Source organism: Zophobas morio, unplaced genomic scaffold (assembly GCF_036711695.1).
Source record: "Zophobas morio isolate AGI-343-1 ecotype UQ-CSIRO unplaced genomic scaffold, CSIRO_AGI_Zmor_V1 ptg000011l, whole genome shotgun sequence".
Taxonomy (NCBI): Eukaryota; Metazoa; Arthropoda; class Insecta; order Coleoptera; family Tenebrionidae; genus Zophobas; species Zophobas morio.
The window spans coordinates 3194642-3213176 of NW_026972116.1; the positions used below are offsets into that span (position 1 = coordinate 3194642).

An 18535-nucleotide genomic window follows, 5' to 3' on the forward strand; every position below is an offset into this window, starting at 1 on the left:
ACTAAACTTGCGGTTGGGCAAAACCGGTGTTGACATTTTCGTTTAAGCTGCACTATAAATTAATTAAGATTCTGAGCGTCCCCCATAAACCAAAATGTATAATGTAATCTGATTGTGAGACGCGATAACAATCTGTTCTTAATTAAATTATAAAAAACCATCTAGATGGAAAATGTCAAGACGCAAACGACTGACTTTTATCACGTTCTGTCAAAACGATAATATGCGGGAATGTTTTTACATCTTTATTTTATAATTTTAGTGATTATTTCCTTACTCAGTTTGCATCGTAAGACTGCTGTAGTTATTTGCATACCTACTCTTGATGGTAAGTGCCCACGTTTTTAATATTTTTTACAAACATACCATCAAATTGTCACCAATTTGCATAATTTTCTCAGCCGCTTAACGGACCGTTTTTTAAAATTGAAAGGCTACCCCTAAAATTTTACCTAAAATTTAATTTATTCGTGCTTAAAATCAGACGGTGCTAGTAAGAGGTTAATTTGTTTCTACTCTTGCAGTATAATTATTTCTAAATGGTTCATTATGGTTGATACACCTCTAAGACGTTCTCGCTAAATATGTGTAATATGTATAAAAACTGCATGATACATTTTTCTGCTACAAGCAGGTTTTCTCGAAAGCTTCGATTGGCTTTCTTTGCAAATTTAAAACATAAGGTATATTCACACGCTCACAAAATGTGTGTGATATGTTTCGCGCAAACGTTTGATACTGTATTCAATATACTCGATATATCGCGAAATAAGTGTTTGTAATATTGGTGAGTTGCTAAAAGAAAGCTTGAAATGTCATAAATTTAAAATGATAGTGACATTAGAATTATTCATTGTATTATTAACTTAATTTTCAAATGTTAAAATTCAGAGAAATAGTGTATTGTTTTATTAGGAGCAAAAATGAGACTTTTCATGGCGAATCTGAAAAAAATCTGAATAAAAGTAACTAGAAGAAATGTCATAATACTTTTAACGACGCGTTTTATTTTCGACAAATTGACACTAGATTTACCAGAGTATTACAAGCTGTTTACTGTTTCCTTCACTTTCATTCGGGTCACACGAATTACAATTATAATGAAGCAAGGTTTTTATTGGCATCGACTATTTAAATTTGGCGCTTGCCTTTGGCGGTTGAGGACTCCAATGTCAATAAGGGTGGTTTTGCAAAATCAGCCTCCATGTCGCATTTATATTAATCTATGGCCGCACGCGCAAGGCCGGCAATTAGAGATGAGCCACGAAAAGTAATTTTTTTCCGAATAAAACATGCTATTTTTTCATCAAACGAATGCAACACATTTCTTTTTACATAACCTCACTGCCATTACCACCGCACAACCCAACGATCAGGAACACTGTTTGAAATCAATTCTACCATACGGCGTATGTGCTTTTACCTTTACAAAATTTAAATAAAAATATACGTAAAGGAATAAGGATTTATCATACCCACACATCTATCGGAAAATAATGATTCTAGATTCATGTAATCCAAGGAAACCCGTTGCAATTTCAATTCAAGGCGTTGCCAACCTTGGAAAATAATTTGACAGCGTAACTTCACTTTTTAATAGTTGTAATAAATGGATTAAAAAGTATAATAGGCTCTATATTTACCTTAATAAACGATTCAAATACATTTCTTCATGCGTCTAATTAACATGACTGTCAGCATTTACCAGGTACGCGTGATAGTCTCGATTATTGATAGCAGAAACAAAGGCAGCAGAAAAAGTTACTTTTTCGGACGCCGTCAGAAAAAATATTTTTATAGACATGGCATTGAAATGCGTCTTTTACTATGTGTATTGTGGTATCCAAAGGTCCGTTTTTCTGACGTTTGAAGAAAAACTATATTTTTGTCGTTTTTAATAAATGAGTTTTATGATTTATGACTTTGAGGCAGTTCTGACAATAAAAGTAGGTAGTTTAGTGTCATTGAGGGCCAATGTATGAATACATAGATAATTATATATGTCTCTCGGTTACCAGTTATCCGAAGGTTAAATGGTAGAAACGCGTTTGGGAAGAAGAAGTAGCCGACAGATAACAAATAATCTATGTGCCAGATAATTTATCTATTGCTTTAATTTTTGCACCCATTATATATTTTGATTATGTATATCAAAATATAATCTTAATTGTCATTCGAAGTTAACACAGTAGGTACTTGTGCTTACGAACTCTTGAAGGAATATTATCTACATATATTTTAATATTCGTGAAAAATAATTAACCAGTTAATGATCTTCAGCATTTATTTTAAGAAGGTGCAGTTGAGACAGTCTTAATGACGTTCCTAGTCCTACTTTTGTTTTAATAAATCATCACAACAAATAAAACTTTCTTGTTGCATAAAAGCGGAGCGGTAATAGCAGTAGTCGCATACTGTGATTTCTGTCTACCAAATTCTAAATGATCTTCGATTATCTAATTCTAAAATTTGCATCACTGTTTGTTTCTTATTCTAAATATTTCATGGAAGTCCACACCGATCTACTTATATATGTGTCACGCCTGTACATGTAATCCCATAAAATAGTTATAGTAAGACCATAAAGTCTTACAGAAAATCCATTTTATTGATAAATTTTCTAAATGTAATTTTTGAGTCATAAATTTCTTAACCAACCCAAAAAAGACATGTACAAGTTTTTACGTAATTGACCAACGCTTGCTATAAAAAAATCTTATACATAATATAAAAATATTTTAACTGTAATTTGGAAAAGCCTGTCAATGAAAATACAAAAAAATTAGTAGACCGAAGTGTTGACTAAGAAATTTTTGATTTTCGAATACGTAGTTTAGGATGCAAGGAAAAATGGTTGCTCCGCCTTTCAAATTTAGTTCTTCATGTCTTTATTTAATGTATACAAATTATATTTGCATATCTTTGGTGCGGCGTCCATGATTATCGACATGGTAGGCATCTTTTAAATGCATTTAATGAGAATTTATCTTGCGGCGCAGTACAAACTTGTATAGGTGACAATCATTGTCGTTCAAACAACTTTTCACTTTGATTTGCTAAGCGAGTGTGTATAAACTTATGTCTGCCAAGCGTGCAGCCAATGAAAAGCAAGTTTCCACCAACATTCCCGGAAATTACCACTTATTATTGCTCTAATCACTACGCGATAAATAAATTAGCCGTTCTCCTGTCTTGAAAACATGCCGCCGCCCAAATGAATGTATAAGTAATCAAGCCATTACAATATTTTGTTTAATTGCGTATTTATCTAAATTTTTAATCATTTATGCGTGAGTTTTTTGTTTTTAAGGTCGATATACTAGGGACATTGGGAATTTTCGACTATCTGTCCCTTTTAAAGTGTTCAGTCATGGCGCATTTTCATCCTTCGAAATTCCTAGTTTCTACAAGCAAAATTTCTATAAGGAGAGAATGAAGAGGTCCCTGGATGATCCTGAGATGGTCCACTATGCTTTACTTTTTAAAGGGCGCAAGTATCATGCTCAGCTTTGGCCTAACCATCGTTTAATGTCCCCGGATGCCGTTTTTGAAAAGCGGAGACCTAGATCTCGGGTGCAAGACCGAAAATTGGCAAAGTTGAATCAGGAGAAAATGTGTCATTATACGGGAGAAATAAAAGGAGAGGAAGGATCCAAAGTGGCCTTATCAACATGCGATGGTTTGGTATGTTTTGATTTATCATTTGTTTCTTAGTAAAATTTAATTATGTGCTAATTACAAACGTGACGTTACATTAGTTTAAATGTTGCAATAAACGCTTAAATGTTAAAAATTATGTTATAACAACTAATAAGGTAATAGGTAGTACCCAATTATTATTATGATTACAATTAATATTATAATTACTGATTATAAATACATTTTTGTTAAAATGCGGAAGCATTACTGTATGACAATTTTGTACAAAAATTTAAACCTTAGCAAATTTAAAAAGAATTTACAAAATTATTTGCATTAAGCTACCTTCATGAAACGAGTTATTTTGCGATAAAAAAATTTTAATAATTTTTTGTATGTCAACATTTTGATAAGAATAAATTAATAAATGTATTAGTGCCACGTGTAAGATGTGCCACTAGTTCATTGTCGTCATGATGTGCAATAACTAGTTCAGAGTACATTATTAGGAGAAGGTAGAAATATGATTTTTATTTTCAGGGACACCACGCACTTCGTAATAGGCTTTGCAACTGCAATGTTGTTATGACTATTTAAGCGTCAAAACATAAAAAATGATTGATTACTGTAACGTGAAGTAGCAATAATTGTAATTTTGTTTGTAAGGAAATGTTTATTAAGTCAGTTCGCTTAGCAGGTAGGTAGTCATCGAATATATTTGATTTTTTAATTTTTACATTTTACTCAGAGTAATAACTGTTAAATTCTTCAGTAGACACATTTTTTTTTCTTCAGTATTCCATCTATGCTTCTAGAAGGATTATTTAAATCTGTATACGTGGGCATACAGTTATGTTTGTAATATTCGGGTATTTTACTAAAATAGTAAGGGGGAGATTCTGGAAACTCCGATAAGTTGCAAATCGCTATCGAAACTGCAAATACAATGCAACAACAATACATGTTGCTATGGTTTTGAATTTGCAGATCCTTGCAAGGCCCGAGTTTCGAGAATCTCCCCCTATGTTATTTAGTTGTTCACTTGCTGTCTTGTAGGGTTGTGGACAATTTTTCTCGTCTTTCTAGATTATTATTTTTCTTAAATTGTTATCGCTGCAATATGGAAAGGCTTTAAGCACCAAACTTCCTTCTATAAAATAAAACTCCCGGCATTCAGGCAAACTATAATGAGCATTGATGAGATTGTTGACAAATTGAAATGATGCATGTTCGCGATTCTAGATTGATTTGTGATCATGTTTTAATCACCTCTCATCTCCACTAGTCTCGCTTGATTACCGATCATTTATTCATGCATATTATCATCAAATAATTACTGTTAGTTATTACATTGTCTTATATGTATATTCAACTTTTTTACAGTAAACAAATTAATGGATGACGGAATTTCTGACTTGTTCCTTATGCAGGTTGTTAGGTAATGTTACCGCCATAGTCAAAGTTATGCTAAAGACAAGCACCAGAATTAATTATTTAAAAGTATTTTTGGATTCTTCTTTAACCGTTTAAAAGCTGGAAGGCATGATTTTTAACCTCGTCTGGTTCGAAAATATTTTTGACTAACGTCAAACTAAGATTTAAGGTATTATTATTATTTTATACATACAATTAGCGTAGTTAGTTCGCACATCCAAAATTCTTTCTAATACCATGAAACAAAAAATACCAGCCTTTTTTATTAATCGAAAATGCTGATATGCATTTAATTTAAGGCTAGGTTGGTAAAAATAGTCGGGCTGCGGCTCGGGGGTACAGGGAATTATTTTTGGGTAGATGAATACTGGCTACGAGTTTTTTCGCGAAAATTTACAGAATATTGTGTCATTTTGGACGTTTTGAACCTAATTGTTTGGGTACTGGATGGAATTCAGATGCGAATACTGTAAAAAGAAATGAATTGGTATTGGACATGGTAAACGAAGATCCAAATTTAAGCATTCCTGCAATTAGTCGTGGACTGCTACCTCAACGTAAACTGAATAGACCTACTACACCACGAAAACTTACATCCATATCATTACACTCGCGCCTAAGCTTTACGACCAGAGGATTATGAGCGCATAATTAACTTCAGTAGATGGCTTTTGCATAGACATGAGGAAGGTGAACATTTTATTGAAGATATCCTTTTTATTGATGAACTAAATTTTTCTCTTCGGATGGATGTTAAACACTTTTACACGTTTTGCCTTTGACCATCAGAAATGATTTACGATACATACAAGACGGTGTCCCATCACATTTCCACCATAATCTGATTAATTATTTAAATAATGAACATATTCAACAATGGATTATTATAGGAGGGCCGATGAATTGGCCACCCTGATTCACTAGATTTTTATTTCTGGGGTTATATAAAATCTTTATTATATCCAAACAATAAAAGCATCTTTATTACGGCGCCGGCGTTTACATGTCTATATTGAAGAATACGATGGTCATTTTGAACATTTATTGTAGATTTATTTTCTTTTTTTTTATTAAATTGCATTTTTCTTTCTTCCGCTTATAGACGCCACTGATTTCAAACTTCAAATGCGACAAGAAAGTGACAATTTATTCATTTGGTCCAGAAAGTACTTTAATGTTTACAAAACTTAACACTGAATTGAATGAATTTAATTGGACGATTTTAGGTTTTTTGAAAAATTAAAAAAAATTGATTTTGCAATAAAAAGTAAAAACCAGTGGCGTAAATAACACTCCCACAGCCTCTGCACCGACTCGGTCACAATACTTCCTTCGCTTAGGCTCGGAAAGTAAAAAGCTGCGTCCCACCGGCATTGAACATTGGAACCTCCCATCGGCAATGCTAGTGCACAGCACCATCGCTGGGCTAATGGGTGTACGTATAATCTGTCTAAAGAAGAAGACAGAATAACCAACAAATAAATATAATAATAAAAATAATAAAAATAAACAAAAACAAGGTAGATTCGTAACCCAAAAATAAAAATAAAGCAAAAATATGTTGTTGCGCCGCACAGGTCGCACATTTCTTGCAGCAGCTGTCGACGTCTTTTTCTAATTTTAGAAAGCGTCTTATTCATTCCAAAATGAGCAGCAGAACCCCCATTGTGCATCTCTCGAAATACTTCTGGTGGTCGTAACCACCAACTGCATGGTGGTATGTTTCTTAAGCTCGCTTAAGCAATCCGTTCTCGATACGCAGGGATCCCCACTGCGCCCACAGCGCTTTGAATGAAAGTGACGCGTCTGATATTTCCGAGCAACCCACAGTTCTACCCCATATTCTTTTCATTTCAGCAACGGCTTGATATCCAAGTCCTCTTGATCTTTTCTAAGCTAAGCTGCAGTCCATTCTTGGTTAAATCGTTTAGTTTCCTGTAGTCTACGTAGAATTTCGTCGACCTATCTTTTTTGGTGACTAGCGCTACCGGCGAAGACCATGGACTATTTGATTCCTCTATAACGTCTTCATCCAACATTTTCTGTACCAGTTCCTCGGCTTTAAGTATTGCAGTTTCAAAAATTACTCATACAAAAGTTTAGTAAACTACAGATACGAGATAGTTAGGGATATGAAATTTGTATTTTTATACTCAAAGTTCCGTATTTACGGAAAAAACGTGAATCTATGCCTCCCACACACGTATAAGTTTTGTTTTAAAGTAAATAGTTACAGATTTGTGAAACTATTTTTCTCTGTGTTGCTTCTAAGTAAAAGGAAGGTAAAGCGTAACAGCAGCAAATTTTCTCTAAGTATAAATTATATTATTTATGGACTGACATACTATAGACAAGGACGCACTGTAAAAACATGAACAATACATTTTTAGTTTTTTCAATTATAGATCGATTTTTTTGATAAATACCTATTTTAATATGTAATAAAAAATGCAAGCGGCATCTCTGGTGTTTTGAAAGATAGTTTACTTATCAAATATAAAATCTACAAGTATGTCGGAAAATCTTTATTATTTCACTGAAATTTAAATGGACGTCGATTAAAGCGTTAATTGACAATAACTAAAAATGATAAATAAAGCGAGAATACAGACTAATGCTAACAAAATAATTGTTAAGAAGGTTAGTTTTGTACGAAAATCTTCTCTGAAATGTCTTCAGTTCCGATTTTACCCTAGAACATTAGAAAAAAAAAACTGAGTAACTGCCCAATAACAATCTGTTAAGTGAAACTTAATTGTTGTCGAGGAAATACATTGGTTTTAGATTCTTTCGTGTGATAAATAACGATGACAACGAAGCAGAAAAACAAAGAATCGACAACTTAAAATTTATATGCTGCTCGCTCTTATCCCTACCGTTTTTCGAGCGGTTCCGGGCTAACAAGAACTGATTCCTCGTAGTTGAAAGAACGCCTTTTTCTAGCTGGAAGTATTAATCACTATTTTCTAGGCAGGTTACATTACGGTTGACGGAAGACGATATTTCATCGAGCCCGTACAAGAACACGTTCCGAACGGAAACGGTCAACACCTTCACGTTATATACGAAAGATATCCGCGAGAAGATGAAATTCAGACGAACAGATGTGGAACTTCCACCAATTGGGAGGAGGCGTGGAAGAAGAGGTTTTTAGAAAAATACCGACAAGGTGGCTATGTAGAAAAGAGAGGATCGGAGAGCCTTCATAGATACTTAGAGACGATGGTTGTGTGCGACAAGAAATTCCTCGAGTTCCACAAGAACATCGATCAAGAAACTTATGTACTGACAATTATGAATATGGTAGGTTCTTCAGGTATTATATTTCCGGATAACGATCTAGAATTATTGCTGTTAAACGATCTGATAACGGACATAACGGACCAATTATGCCACGTAACGAAGGAAATCTTTATTAATCATGATTCGATTTAGTCTGATATATATGACTATTGTATGGTAAAGGCATTATTGTTGTCAGTTACAATGGTAGAACATATTTATTAATTTCTTTTTTTTATTTAATTCTGACTGAAATTTTAACTTCATGATTAAAAAAAACTTAGCTTTTAGAAATGAAAATGATACCTTTACCTAGATATTATAGCGCATTCAGTCTTAAATTTTTGTACTAAAAATGAAAGTATGTGATTATTTAAGTCTATACAAACAATGTAGAGTATTATGATTAGTGTATTTGTAGTGGATTATTATCCCTATGCAACAGATTCTCACAAGAGGCAGAAGTTGAATAATCAGTCTGTCACTTAACACATCGGGTTACATAAATAATATTAATAATATTTTTACAGCAAAATGTATTTTTAGGTATTTTTGTGCAGTGTCTCGTAGAACGATTGTAGACGATGTTTTCTGTAGTCAGTGATTGTTCGTTATAGTGTCAAATTTATAACCATTATAAATAAGGTCTAGAAGATTGTGAATATTTTGCTTCAAACATTTATTAGATTTTTGACAATTCGCGCCGACTACTAATTAGTAATTAAAGTGAAAAACAGTAAAGACTGAAAATGTATTGGTTAATAATTTGAAATATTGGTCTTCTGTTTATAATTCAACAAAAGTAAGACGCGATCAATAAAATATATCCTCGAGCTGGCGCTGCACGAGCAAGCTGTCTTTCTCATCGTCTGTTATTCACAATTGGGAGATAAAAATCCAACGCCAACTTTCTAGCATGATTTTTGTTAGAGCACTGAGAAAAACTTATTACGTATTACCTAGATAGCTGCGAAAAATAGTTTACTGTTATGTACCTATATATACCAAGATTAAAAGATTTAAGGCCAGTTTACACAACTGCGATATAGCCAATCACAGATTTAACGAAGGGTTTAGTACGTCTGATTGGCGTAGAGTAGTCATGTGGTACTTTAGTGCCGTGTAATAAATTAATCGCAATCGAACATATGTATAATTGAGCTTCTGTAAACCGGGTCTAAATGAGTTTAAAATTATTACTTGTAGAGGATTAAAATTATGTAATAAAAATTTACCAAGATAAGCTAAGCTAAGTAGTTTTAACTGGATACATATGTGAACATGTAACTTTAATTTTGAATTTGGAGTTTCCTTTTTTCTTTTTTTTGACAATATTATGATTTTTAAAATTTAGAATTTTTGTAATTACAGTAGACGCCGCTTAATATGATCACGGTTAATGTTATCAACCGCTTAGTGTGATCAAAATGGCTTGGAACGGTCCCACGCAATACCAATGCATTACAGTTTTTCCGTTTATTGTGATCAATATTTCGCTTATTGTGATCAATCTCCCAATTCTTATACAAGCTTTTTTGAAGAAACGAGACGATTGAATGTACTATTGTTTTTAATGAACTTTTATTGCTCTCAAAAAATACATTCGCTTATACTACTCACTTTATAGAGCCACAATCAGTGACAGACTTTAGTAATCAGCGCGTTTTCGTCTTTTGAATGAACGAATTTTTCCTGTTTTAAATTTGAGTAGTACTTATGTAAAAATGAGCACGTCAAAACGACGAGATCTCAGCTTATCAGAGAAAAAAAATTTTCAGCCCGTTTTTTCTAAAATAACCAAAGGAAATCAAGAGTTTCTTTCTCAGAATGATAACCAAAATTAAAAATAAATTCTAATGTTTATGTACCTTCATTTACCAGCATAATGAACACTCTCTTGTTCATGATTTTGATTTGTTTCAAGTTTTCCTGTCTCTGATGGTGGTTTTCGCTTATTGTTATCAGTCGGTTAGTGTGATCAATTTGTCTGAGTCCCAAAGTGATCACATTAAGCGGCGTCCACTGTATTTGAAATATTTTTTATTTTTGATGTATATTTCTCCGTTTTTAAGTAATTTGATTATTTAATTTGTGTTTACAAATTAAAGTTAGTGTACTTATATTTGTAATATACGAGTATTTACGTGCAGCACTATTTTCTTGCATTTGTTGCATTATAAATAAATTGTTAAATCTACATCAGACTGCATGATGTAATGTTGAAGGTATTTATTTTTTGTTTACTTATTATTTTTCTCACAATGTTAACAAAAGTAGACTATGTGAGAGAACCATATTTTTAAACAATTGATGCATGCATTATCTGCGGTGTGAGAAGCAATAACACCTGTGTAATTTCCGGAATTCCAATTGCACGAAAATGATTAGAGACCGAATCCTAAAAAAGTCGCTATATTGCTTTTACCTAGTCTTACTAGGAATATCAAAAACGGGTATTAATTAGTTAGACCTCACTAATTAACGAACATTATTCAACCGGAGATTGGCTTTTCAAATAAGTGGTATGCACGGAAAACATATGAGTGTACACGTGACTAAAGATTATTTCACAGTATGTTGTTCATTAATTAAATATTTGCGTTCCACCTTTTATAAATCTGATGTAGTGGTATAATTAATTGAATATTTATCATTCATATTTTATTTTACACATTCTACTCAAAAGCCTGGATCAAATCGAATTTTAACAAACATTTTTGTTTAATGGTCATTAGAGTTCTTATCTCGGTTTTGATCAAACAATTTTTTTCTATAGAATCCTTTGAAAGCATGTTGTTTATTTTTCCAACAGCTTTATGATTGAAATTGATTCGCTACATGCAAAATCGATTTCTACGTTGATACACATATTTGTTTATTGCATTTAAACGAGTTTACTCATAATGAAATAGGCAGGTTGCACTATTGAATTTTGCTTTGTGATTAAGTTATTTTCGCAATTACTGCCCCAAGACATTACGTCGTTTCAATCATAATTTTATGGATCGTTATCGCATTAAAGTATTCGAAATAGCAGACCGCCGCGTAGCTAAAGAGAGTAAAATGAGACTTGAATTAATTATTGGTAAAAATCCTGTCCTTCATCGTGTGCAATTAGGTTTGCTTTTTTTGTTATTTGCTTGATGGAGTTATTGCAACTAATCGATGTCTGGCGGTTTAATTATTCTATCTGATGCAATTAAGGTGTCTGCAAGAAAAATTGTGCCTCATGTATGTATTTAAAATGAGGCAATTAATTAGCGAATCAAAAAGTCGTGGAAGATGTTGTTAATGGGTATTCCCAAGTGGAAATCTTCGTGTCAGTCGAAATGTGTATGTCTGATTATAATGTTGAAAAAAATATATTGTGCATATTAAAATTGGTAACAGATGTGTTAATTTTGTTGTTTATTTCATGATAAAGATTCACCTTTTTGACGACTTGTAATTAACATCAAAGAATCACGCACTATTATATCAAACGTAAATTCTTGGAAACAGCAGCTGACTTGTTTTGAAATATGTTTTGAACCCCACTAATCAATATTCTGAAAGCTCTGTAATGAAGCAATTCTTTAGCGCTTGTTACCTGGCAGGATAAGAATTTGATGTATTGATCAGACAGGGTAGCATTAAACCACTGAACAATTATCGCGAGAAATTATTTATTTCAACACCTTTTATAGCGACAGCTTAATAATTGTTCTCCAAGTAAAAGAAAAGCATGTTTATTGAAAGTAGAGGAAAGCAAAGATTTTACGGAGGCCGGGTATTAAGAAACCAATTTAAGAAAGCTGACTAAGCGTTGAACTAATCTCATTCTTTGGACTGTCGTTTTAAACTGTCATAATGGAATGAAGAGATTTAAGTAGATTATTATGAAATACTAAATTTAAGGACCTTCCGGCATTCTACAATAGAAAAGCGAGTTATTGTTGGAGGGAGTCGTAATTACAGTTTTTTATAAAAACTGAAGCGAAAGAATAAAAAAATAATAGATACAGATCAGTTACATAACGACGTGATGAATTTATCACATGCCTAGTAGTGTATGTTTATTAGGGTGATTCAAAAAAAAAAATAATTTTTTTTTTTCGTGTCAAAGAGGTTCAAAAGTTTCTTTTCAACGTAAAAAAATACCAGTTAAAAGTTGAGCTCTTAATATTAATATTAAGACCGTCCGCATCGCGTTTTTCTATTTCCCATAAGAATAACATGGGAAAATTTTTGTTTGCACCTTCTGATTTTTATTGCTAGCCCGTCGTGTGTCGTGAAAAAAATTCAATCACATACTTTTATAGAGAATTGAACGCTCTACAAAAAGTGTCTCCTATGATTTTGCGAGAAACCTGACTATGATTTTTTAAACCACTGATGCTGAAAATGTTCGGAAAGAGTTTTACTGGCCTTATTATAGCATAAAATTATAAACAATTACTGTTTAAAAAACTAAATTTAAAATGTGTATCAATTTTTGTGGTGATTTATTCCAATAAGACCATCAAATTTATTGTAATGCATCAAAAACGTCAAAATTTGGATAAATTTAACTTTAGCCTAAAATAACTCTTCAACTATCAGGTTTCTCGCACAATCATAGGAGACACTTTTTGTAGAGCGTTCAATTCTCTATAAAAATATGTGATTGAATTTTTTTCACGACACACGACGGGCTAGCAATAAAAATCAGAAGGTGCAAACAAAAATTTTCCCATGTTATTCTTATGGGAAATAGAAAAACGCGATGCGGACGGTCTTAATATTAATATTAAGAGCTCAAATTTTAACTGGTATTTTTTTACGTTGAAAAGAAACTTTTGAACCTCTTTGCACGAAAAAAAAAATCATTTTTTTTTTTTGAATCACCCTAATGTTTATAAAAGAAACCTAACTGATTACTTTATTATTGAATTATATTGCCAATATAACATAACTTGCTGCATAAGCTTATTTCACTTTGCTTCAAGGAATCATAGAGTTCAAACAATTTTATAACACTGAAATCCACACAGGTAACCAAAAATGACGCTCTCACCATCTGAGCTATTCGATTATATTTAACTCTTACATGTATTGTTATAAAACGTTATAGAATTTTAATTTCTTTTACGAAAAAAAAATTACGCGGATTCATAAAATACCAAGTACAGAAGTAAGTTATATTTTAAAATTTAAATAGCATTTATATGCAAAATTTTGTGGTGATGGTATCAAACGATATTAATGTCAGACAAATTTTGGTTACCGTTTAACCACCTATATGATATTCCTAAAATACACATTAAGTTCTACAACAGTCAGTGCGGCAGTTTCGTACATTATTTGTCTAGTAAAAATCGACGACAGACGAAAAATATCAACAAGAAACCTACCATTTCATACTCTAGGGGTAATGAAACGTCAAGGAAACATCAAAGTATACTATTGCAATACTTCCGTGGCACACCCTTTGAAAATATAAACATACATTATTTTTTTATTCCGAGTGTAAGCTAAGGAAGCATTATGATATGTATAATTTACAGTCATCTTTGACGAATGTCGAAGTTCATATTTTCTCAACGTTTCACAGCTTGTAGAAAAGAAAAATGTTTGTCTATCTGTTGTGTATTGTACGTATGTTTGTTAGCGATTTTATAAGACCGAAAATTTCCAGAATTCCTGAAATGATAATTGCCGGTTTTTAAAGTAAAGTGTTTTTAAAGTATTTTTTGTAGATGGTAACACAAATAAAGTCTGTTCGAAGGTCTACAATGAGTACATCAACGTTACTGTGCTACCAAAATTTCTAAAAAGTTTGTCTCGTAGATTCTCAGACAAAATGTAAAAAGATTTTATTTTTACTTCCCGAGCGTAAGCAAAGGAAGTATTGTAATCGAGTCCGTCGGCCGACTCTCTACTTTTACGTTTTCTCGATTTTTCATGACCCCTAGAAAACGAAGAAATAGGTCTCCCATTTCCGTCTGTCTGTCCGTCTATCTGTCTGTCCGTCTGTCCGTCTGTCCGTCTGTCCGTCTGTCTGCCGTCCCGGATTTTTATTAGACAGATAATCTCCGAAAGTACTGGACCGATTGTTGTGAAATTTTGTACTTATATTAGGAATATCATGTAGATGGTAAAACGCTAACCAAAATTTATCTAATCATCCCTACCACTAATTCGATGACGTGACTTCAAAATTGTACATAGTAAATGAGTTTTAAATTGTATAAAATAACATAGTCCTACACATGTAGTTTACGATTCCGAATTGTGTTTTTACCCGAAACGTCCAGATTTTTGGAAAAAAAAATCAAAATTATAAAACAACATTTTGCAATTTAATTTTGAATCTGCTAACCCGAATGTTTTGAAATGTTCCAGATGTTTTAAGGTTATAAAGAGCATAATAAATTTTTAGTCAAAATATATTTGGTTATCTTCTCCAAAAAACTGATGACGTCAGCTCCAAAGTTTGCGGAATAAATCCTATCTAGAATATACAAAATATGATGAGTCTATCATTCCATTTATATTTTTTGAATTTGCATATACCGGGTGACTCAAAAAAAAAAATGAATGCGTAAATTTATTTTATTGGTTTACTCAGGAACTGCAAAACCGAATGCTTTGAAATGTACTGCGAAAAAAACATAATAGGCATGCAGTCGTCAGGTTTCCGACAGCGAGGGAAGTACTGTCTAAACTCTTTAGACCAATTTTTTACAACACTCGGTATGCGTAAACTTAGACATATGTACTTAATTAAAGATTAAATAGCATGTTACAATATAAGATTTACATCGTACAATTTTTAGATTATGTAATTAAATTTCTGGTGTCGATGAGGAAATAAATTTTGATTAGTACTGTCACTACATAAGCGATAATCTTAGTACATGTCCTAGTAGAAAATAACCAACAGACTGACGACAGGAGACAGACTACAAACGATAAACGGACGGAAGCATGAAAACTGACGTTTGCGGACTACAAGTTGCGAAACGTTAAGAGGACTTGGAATTAGACTTCCATCAAAGTTGCCTTACTGAAATGTTTCTGTAGCGTATACTCTAAAAGTAAAAGTAAAATTGGTGTACGATTATGCAGAGCTTTATCTTCGTATAATAATGAATTTTTCTCACTTATTTTCTCCCAAAATATAATTTAACTTAAATAAATATAACAAGACTACAGTTTTATAAGATGTGTTCGTTTGACTTAAAAGTAAATGGGGGTTGTCGTCAATTAACTTCAAGATTTGTTTGAACGTCATTTCGGTAAAGATTTTGTCTTAAATCATATTTATTTTGTTGCACCGTGCCTAATTCACACAATCTTGCACATTTAATACGTTCCTGTGTAACGTTCTACACTTTTGTCGCACCTCACCATAAACTAGGTGCACATTCTTGGTTCATAAAAGTAATAGGCATTGTGCAGCTAAATCTATGACACTACGCCACTAACATAAAATTCACTGTCAGTCATGACAATAATTAAGGAGTATTGTTTTACGATGTCTCTTGATTCTTAAGTTTCAGCATATTTAAAACAAAATTTATAACTGGTCCGTTTCAGAGTACTTTATTTTTCCTAAATAGGAAGTTACAGCCAAAATAATTTCAAATTACTACTTCTATTAGTTGCCTTCATTATATTTTTAATCGTGGCTACTTTCATAACAAACTGTATAAAAACTTTTCTTTCGATAGAACTTCCCTCGCTCCTGAAGTTCAATAAAACATACCCAGTTTTTTCAAAAAAATATAAAATTGGTTTGCACATTTTATTTTTATAAGAACCCCTATAAGTTTATATAAAGGTATGTTCAGTGGCGACCAAAATAAAGTACGATACACTTCTTTCCCTAGCGTTATTACTTTCAAATTTGTGTTGACGTTTAAATGTCATTGTTAATGCATACCTATTCAATAGAGTCCGGTTTACACAACTAAATTTATTAACAAAATCCTTTCAAGAGGTGTCCTACTTTACTTTGGTGGCCACTGTGTGTAATGTGAAAGTAAATGTCAAGAAGCAAGCTAGGCACAGTTTCAAATGAGTTTTTGCTTTAAAAAATTTGTGATGACGTCTTCAACATTTTCGCAAGGACACCATATCAGTTTGTGGAGACGCACAATGTAATACTAATAATAACAGTATTGCATTTCAAAATTTCGGAGAAAATAGAATGAGTCATTTCTGATTTAATCAATAAAATAAATTGACTCATTCATACATTTTTTGAGTTACTCTGTATTAGCGATTCTAAAAAATATTAATACAATGATAAATCACAAGTTAGTATAGACTCATCTTTTTCTTTCGGCTAAATCTGATGGTGACCTCGTCATTTTTTTGGGGGAGATAAACAAATATACTAAAAAATTACTGCGCTTATGATAACTTTAAAACATCTGCAAGATTTCAAAGCATTCGGTTTCGCAGATTTTTACTTGTTGAGAAAGTAAGGCATTACAGTGCATCACTACTACAAAAATTAATTGTTTAGTTTTCAAGTTAAAATAAAACAATGGTATGTAGATCATTAAATTAAAAATAAAGAATTATGCTAGGCACTGTTTCAAAGCAGTTTTAACAATTGCAGTTTTTTCCATAATTTCAGAAAAATGTAGTAACCTGTTTTTGATCAATAAGTAAAATAAGTTGTTTTATCTGCAGTTTCCAAGTTAAATGGTAAAATATTGTTGTAAAATTTTGTTTTTTTTTTTAAATCTAGTTTCGGATAATGTGTCCAAACAATATCAATAGAAGCCAGGTAGACTGAAATGGGATACATACTTCTCCATATTCTAGGAGCTACTTACGCTGGGAAAGTTATAGTTAATACACTGCCTATTTGTGTTTTACTTTCAATCTCTACAGTTAATACAAACTTTTTATAGTTTTTACAAGAGCAAATTTTATTGACAACAAGCTGAAAAGTGTGGAAATTGGTTTGTTGTCAAACAATAATATAAAACAAGAAATTACTATTATTATCTGCAAATAATAACACGATATAATTTGTAGTAAGCACAGTGGCTGTTGTCAATATGTAAAATATAACAGAGTCCATGAGAAAGAAGAAATAATTTTTGCTAACATGGAATTTTATTATTATTTTTTTAATTATCAAGGCACCATAAGAAAGTTGAAAATATGTAAAATACATTGTTTTAGTTTTCTTGATAGATTATTCATGGAAACATTGCATTTTCCAGAGTGGGTTAATTGATTTTATTTAAAAAATATTTAGGTTTGTGACACTCTTATGTTGTAAACAAATGAATAATTTCTCGACTTATTTTCGAGCGCACTTCATTTGTTATATATTATCTTTGTTTACTTTAGAGTAAATATATGCGAAAGAAAAATTGTTCAAATTTGGTGGCATGTGCACGTAAAATATGAGCTCAGATGTAGGAAATTTGATTTTAATCTACTTATTGTTACTACGAAAATAACAATTCGCGTGTGGCGATCATAGTTGTTGTTTATTCAGATCGCTTGGAAAATTAGTACGCGAAGTAGAATATAAAACCAGGATCTGATTACCTAGATAGGATTTATTGCCTACTTATTTAAATATTTTCCCGTGCAAACGCCTTCAATCTAGATAAAATATTATTAATAGCCATTATATTGGTGGAAATAATTAAGTGCTCGCAGAAATATTACATGTATATTTTAGAAATAAATTGTCTAACTTAAACTAGATATGTGAGCAAGCCCATAGATTGTAATCAAGAAAAGAGGTTTGAGTTTTAAATCTTATCTTTCTTTCATAATTCGCCAGGTAGCTGATTTTTATCACGATCACACCAGTGGAAACATGATGGACGTGGTAGTCGTGAGGATTCTGTATCTTGACAAAGAAGAGGAGGAAATTGACCTCGTCATAAACCCTAATGCTGAAGACACGCTGGCGAGTTTTTGTAAGTGGCAGCAGAAAATCAATCCGAAAGATATTTCCAACCCTAACCATCATGATATTGCGGTGTTACTGACAAGGTAAGAGTCTTGTACATCAGGAAGTGGGTTTGATTTGATCTAAAATTAAAATATCGATCAGCAGGGTGAGTGCACATCGCTACATGCATGTACATAGCTAAGCATGCGATTACTACATTAAATTTCGAGAAAAATTATAGAATGTTTAAGACTGCGTTTTGCCTGTTGAGTCTGAAACATTATA

The 18535-nt window shown here is 32.3% G+C and overlaps 1 protein-coding gene across 5 annotated transcripts in view; it reads left to right on the forward strand.

Moving 5' to 3' along the window:
- The first annotated feature begins 222 nt into the window (after positions 1–222).
- Positions 223–18535, forward strand: part of LOC135126678 (A disintegrin and metalloproteinase with thrombospondin motifs 12-like) — a 90431-nt gene continuing 72118 nt past the window's right edge. For 4 of the 5 annotated variants that reach the window (XM_064052741.1, XM_064052744.1, XM_064052745.1 and 1 more), the window contains exons 1-4: positions 223–328; positions 3311–3684; positions 8044–8376; positions 18137–18351. In XM_064052741.1, the coding sequence (XP_063908811.1) occupies positions 232–328; positions 3311–3684; positions 8044–8376; positions 18137–18351 (1019 nt within the window). In that variant the 5' untranslated portion in view covers positions 223–231. Of the gene's footprint in view, positions 329–3310; positions 3685–8043; positions 8377–18136; positions 18352–18535 lie in introns of those variants that run through there. The other variant, XM_064052742.1, reaches the window with a different exon arrangement.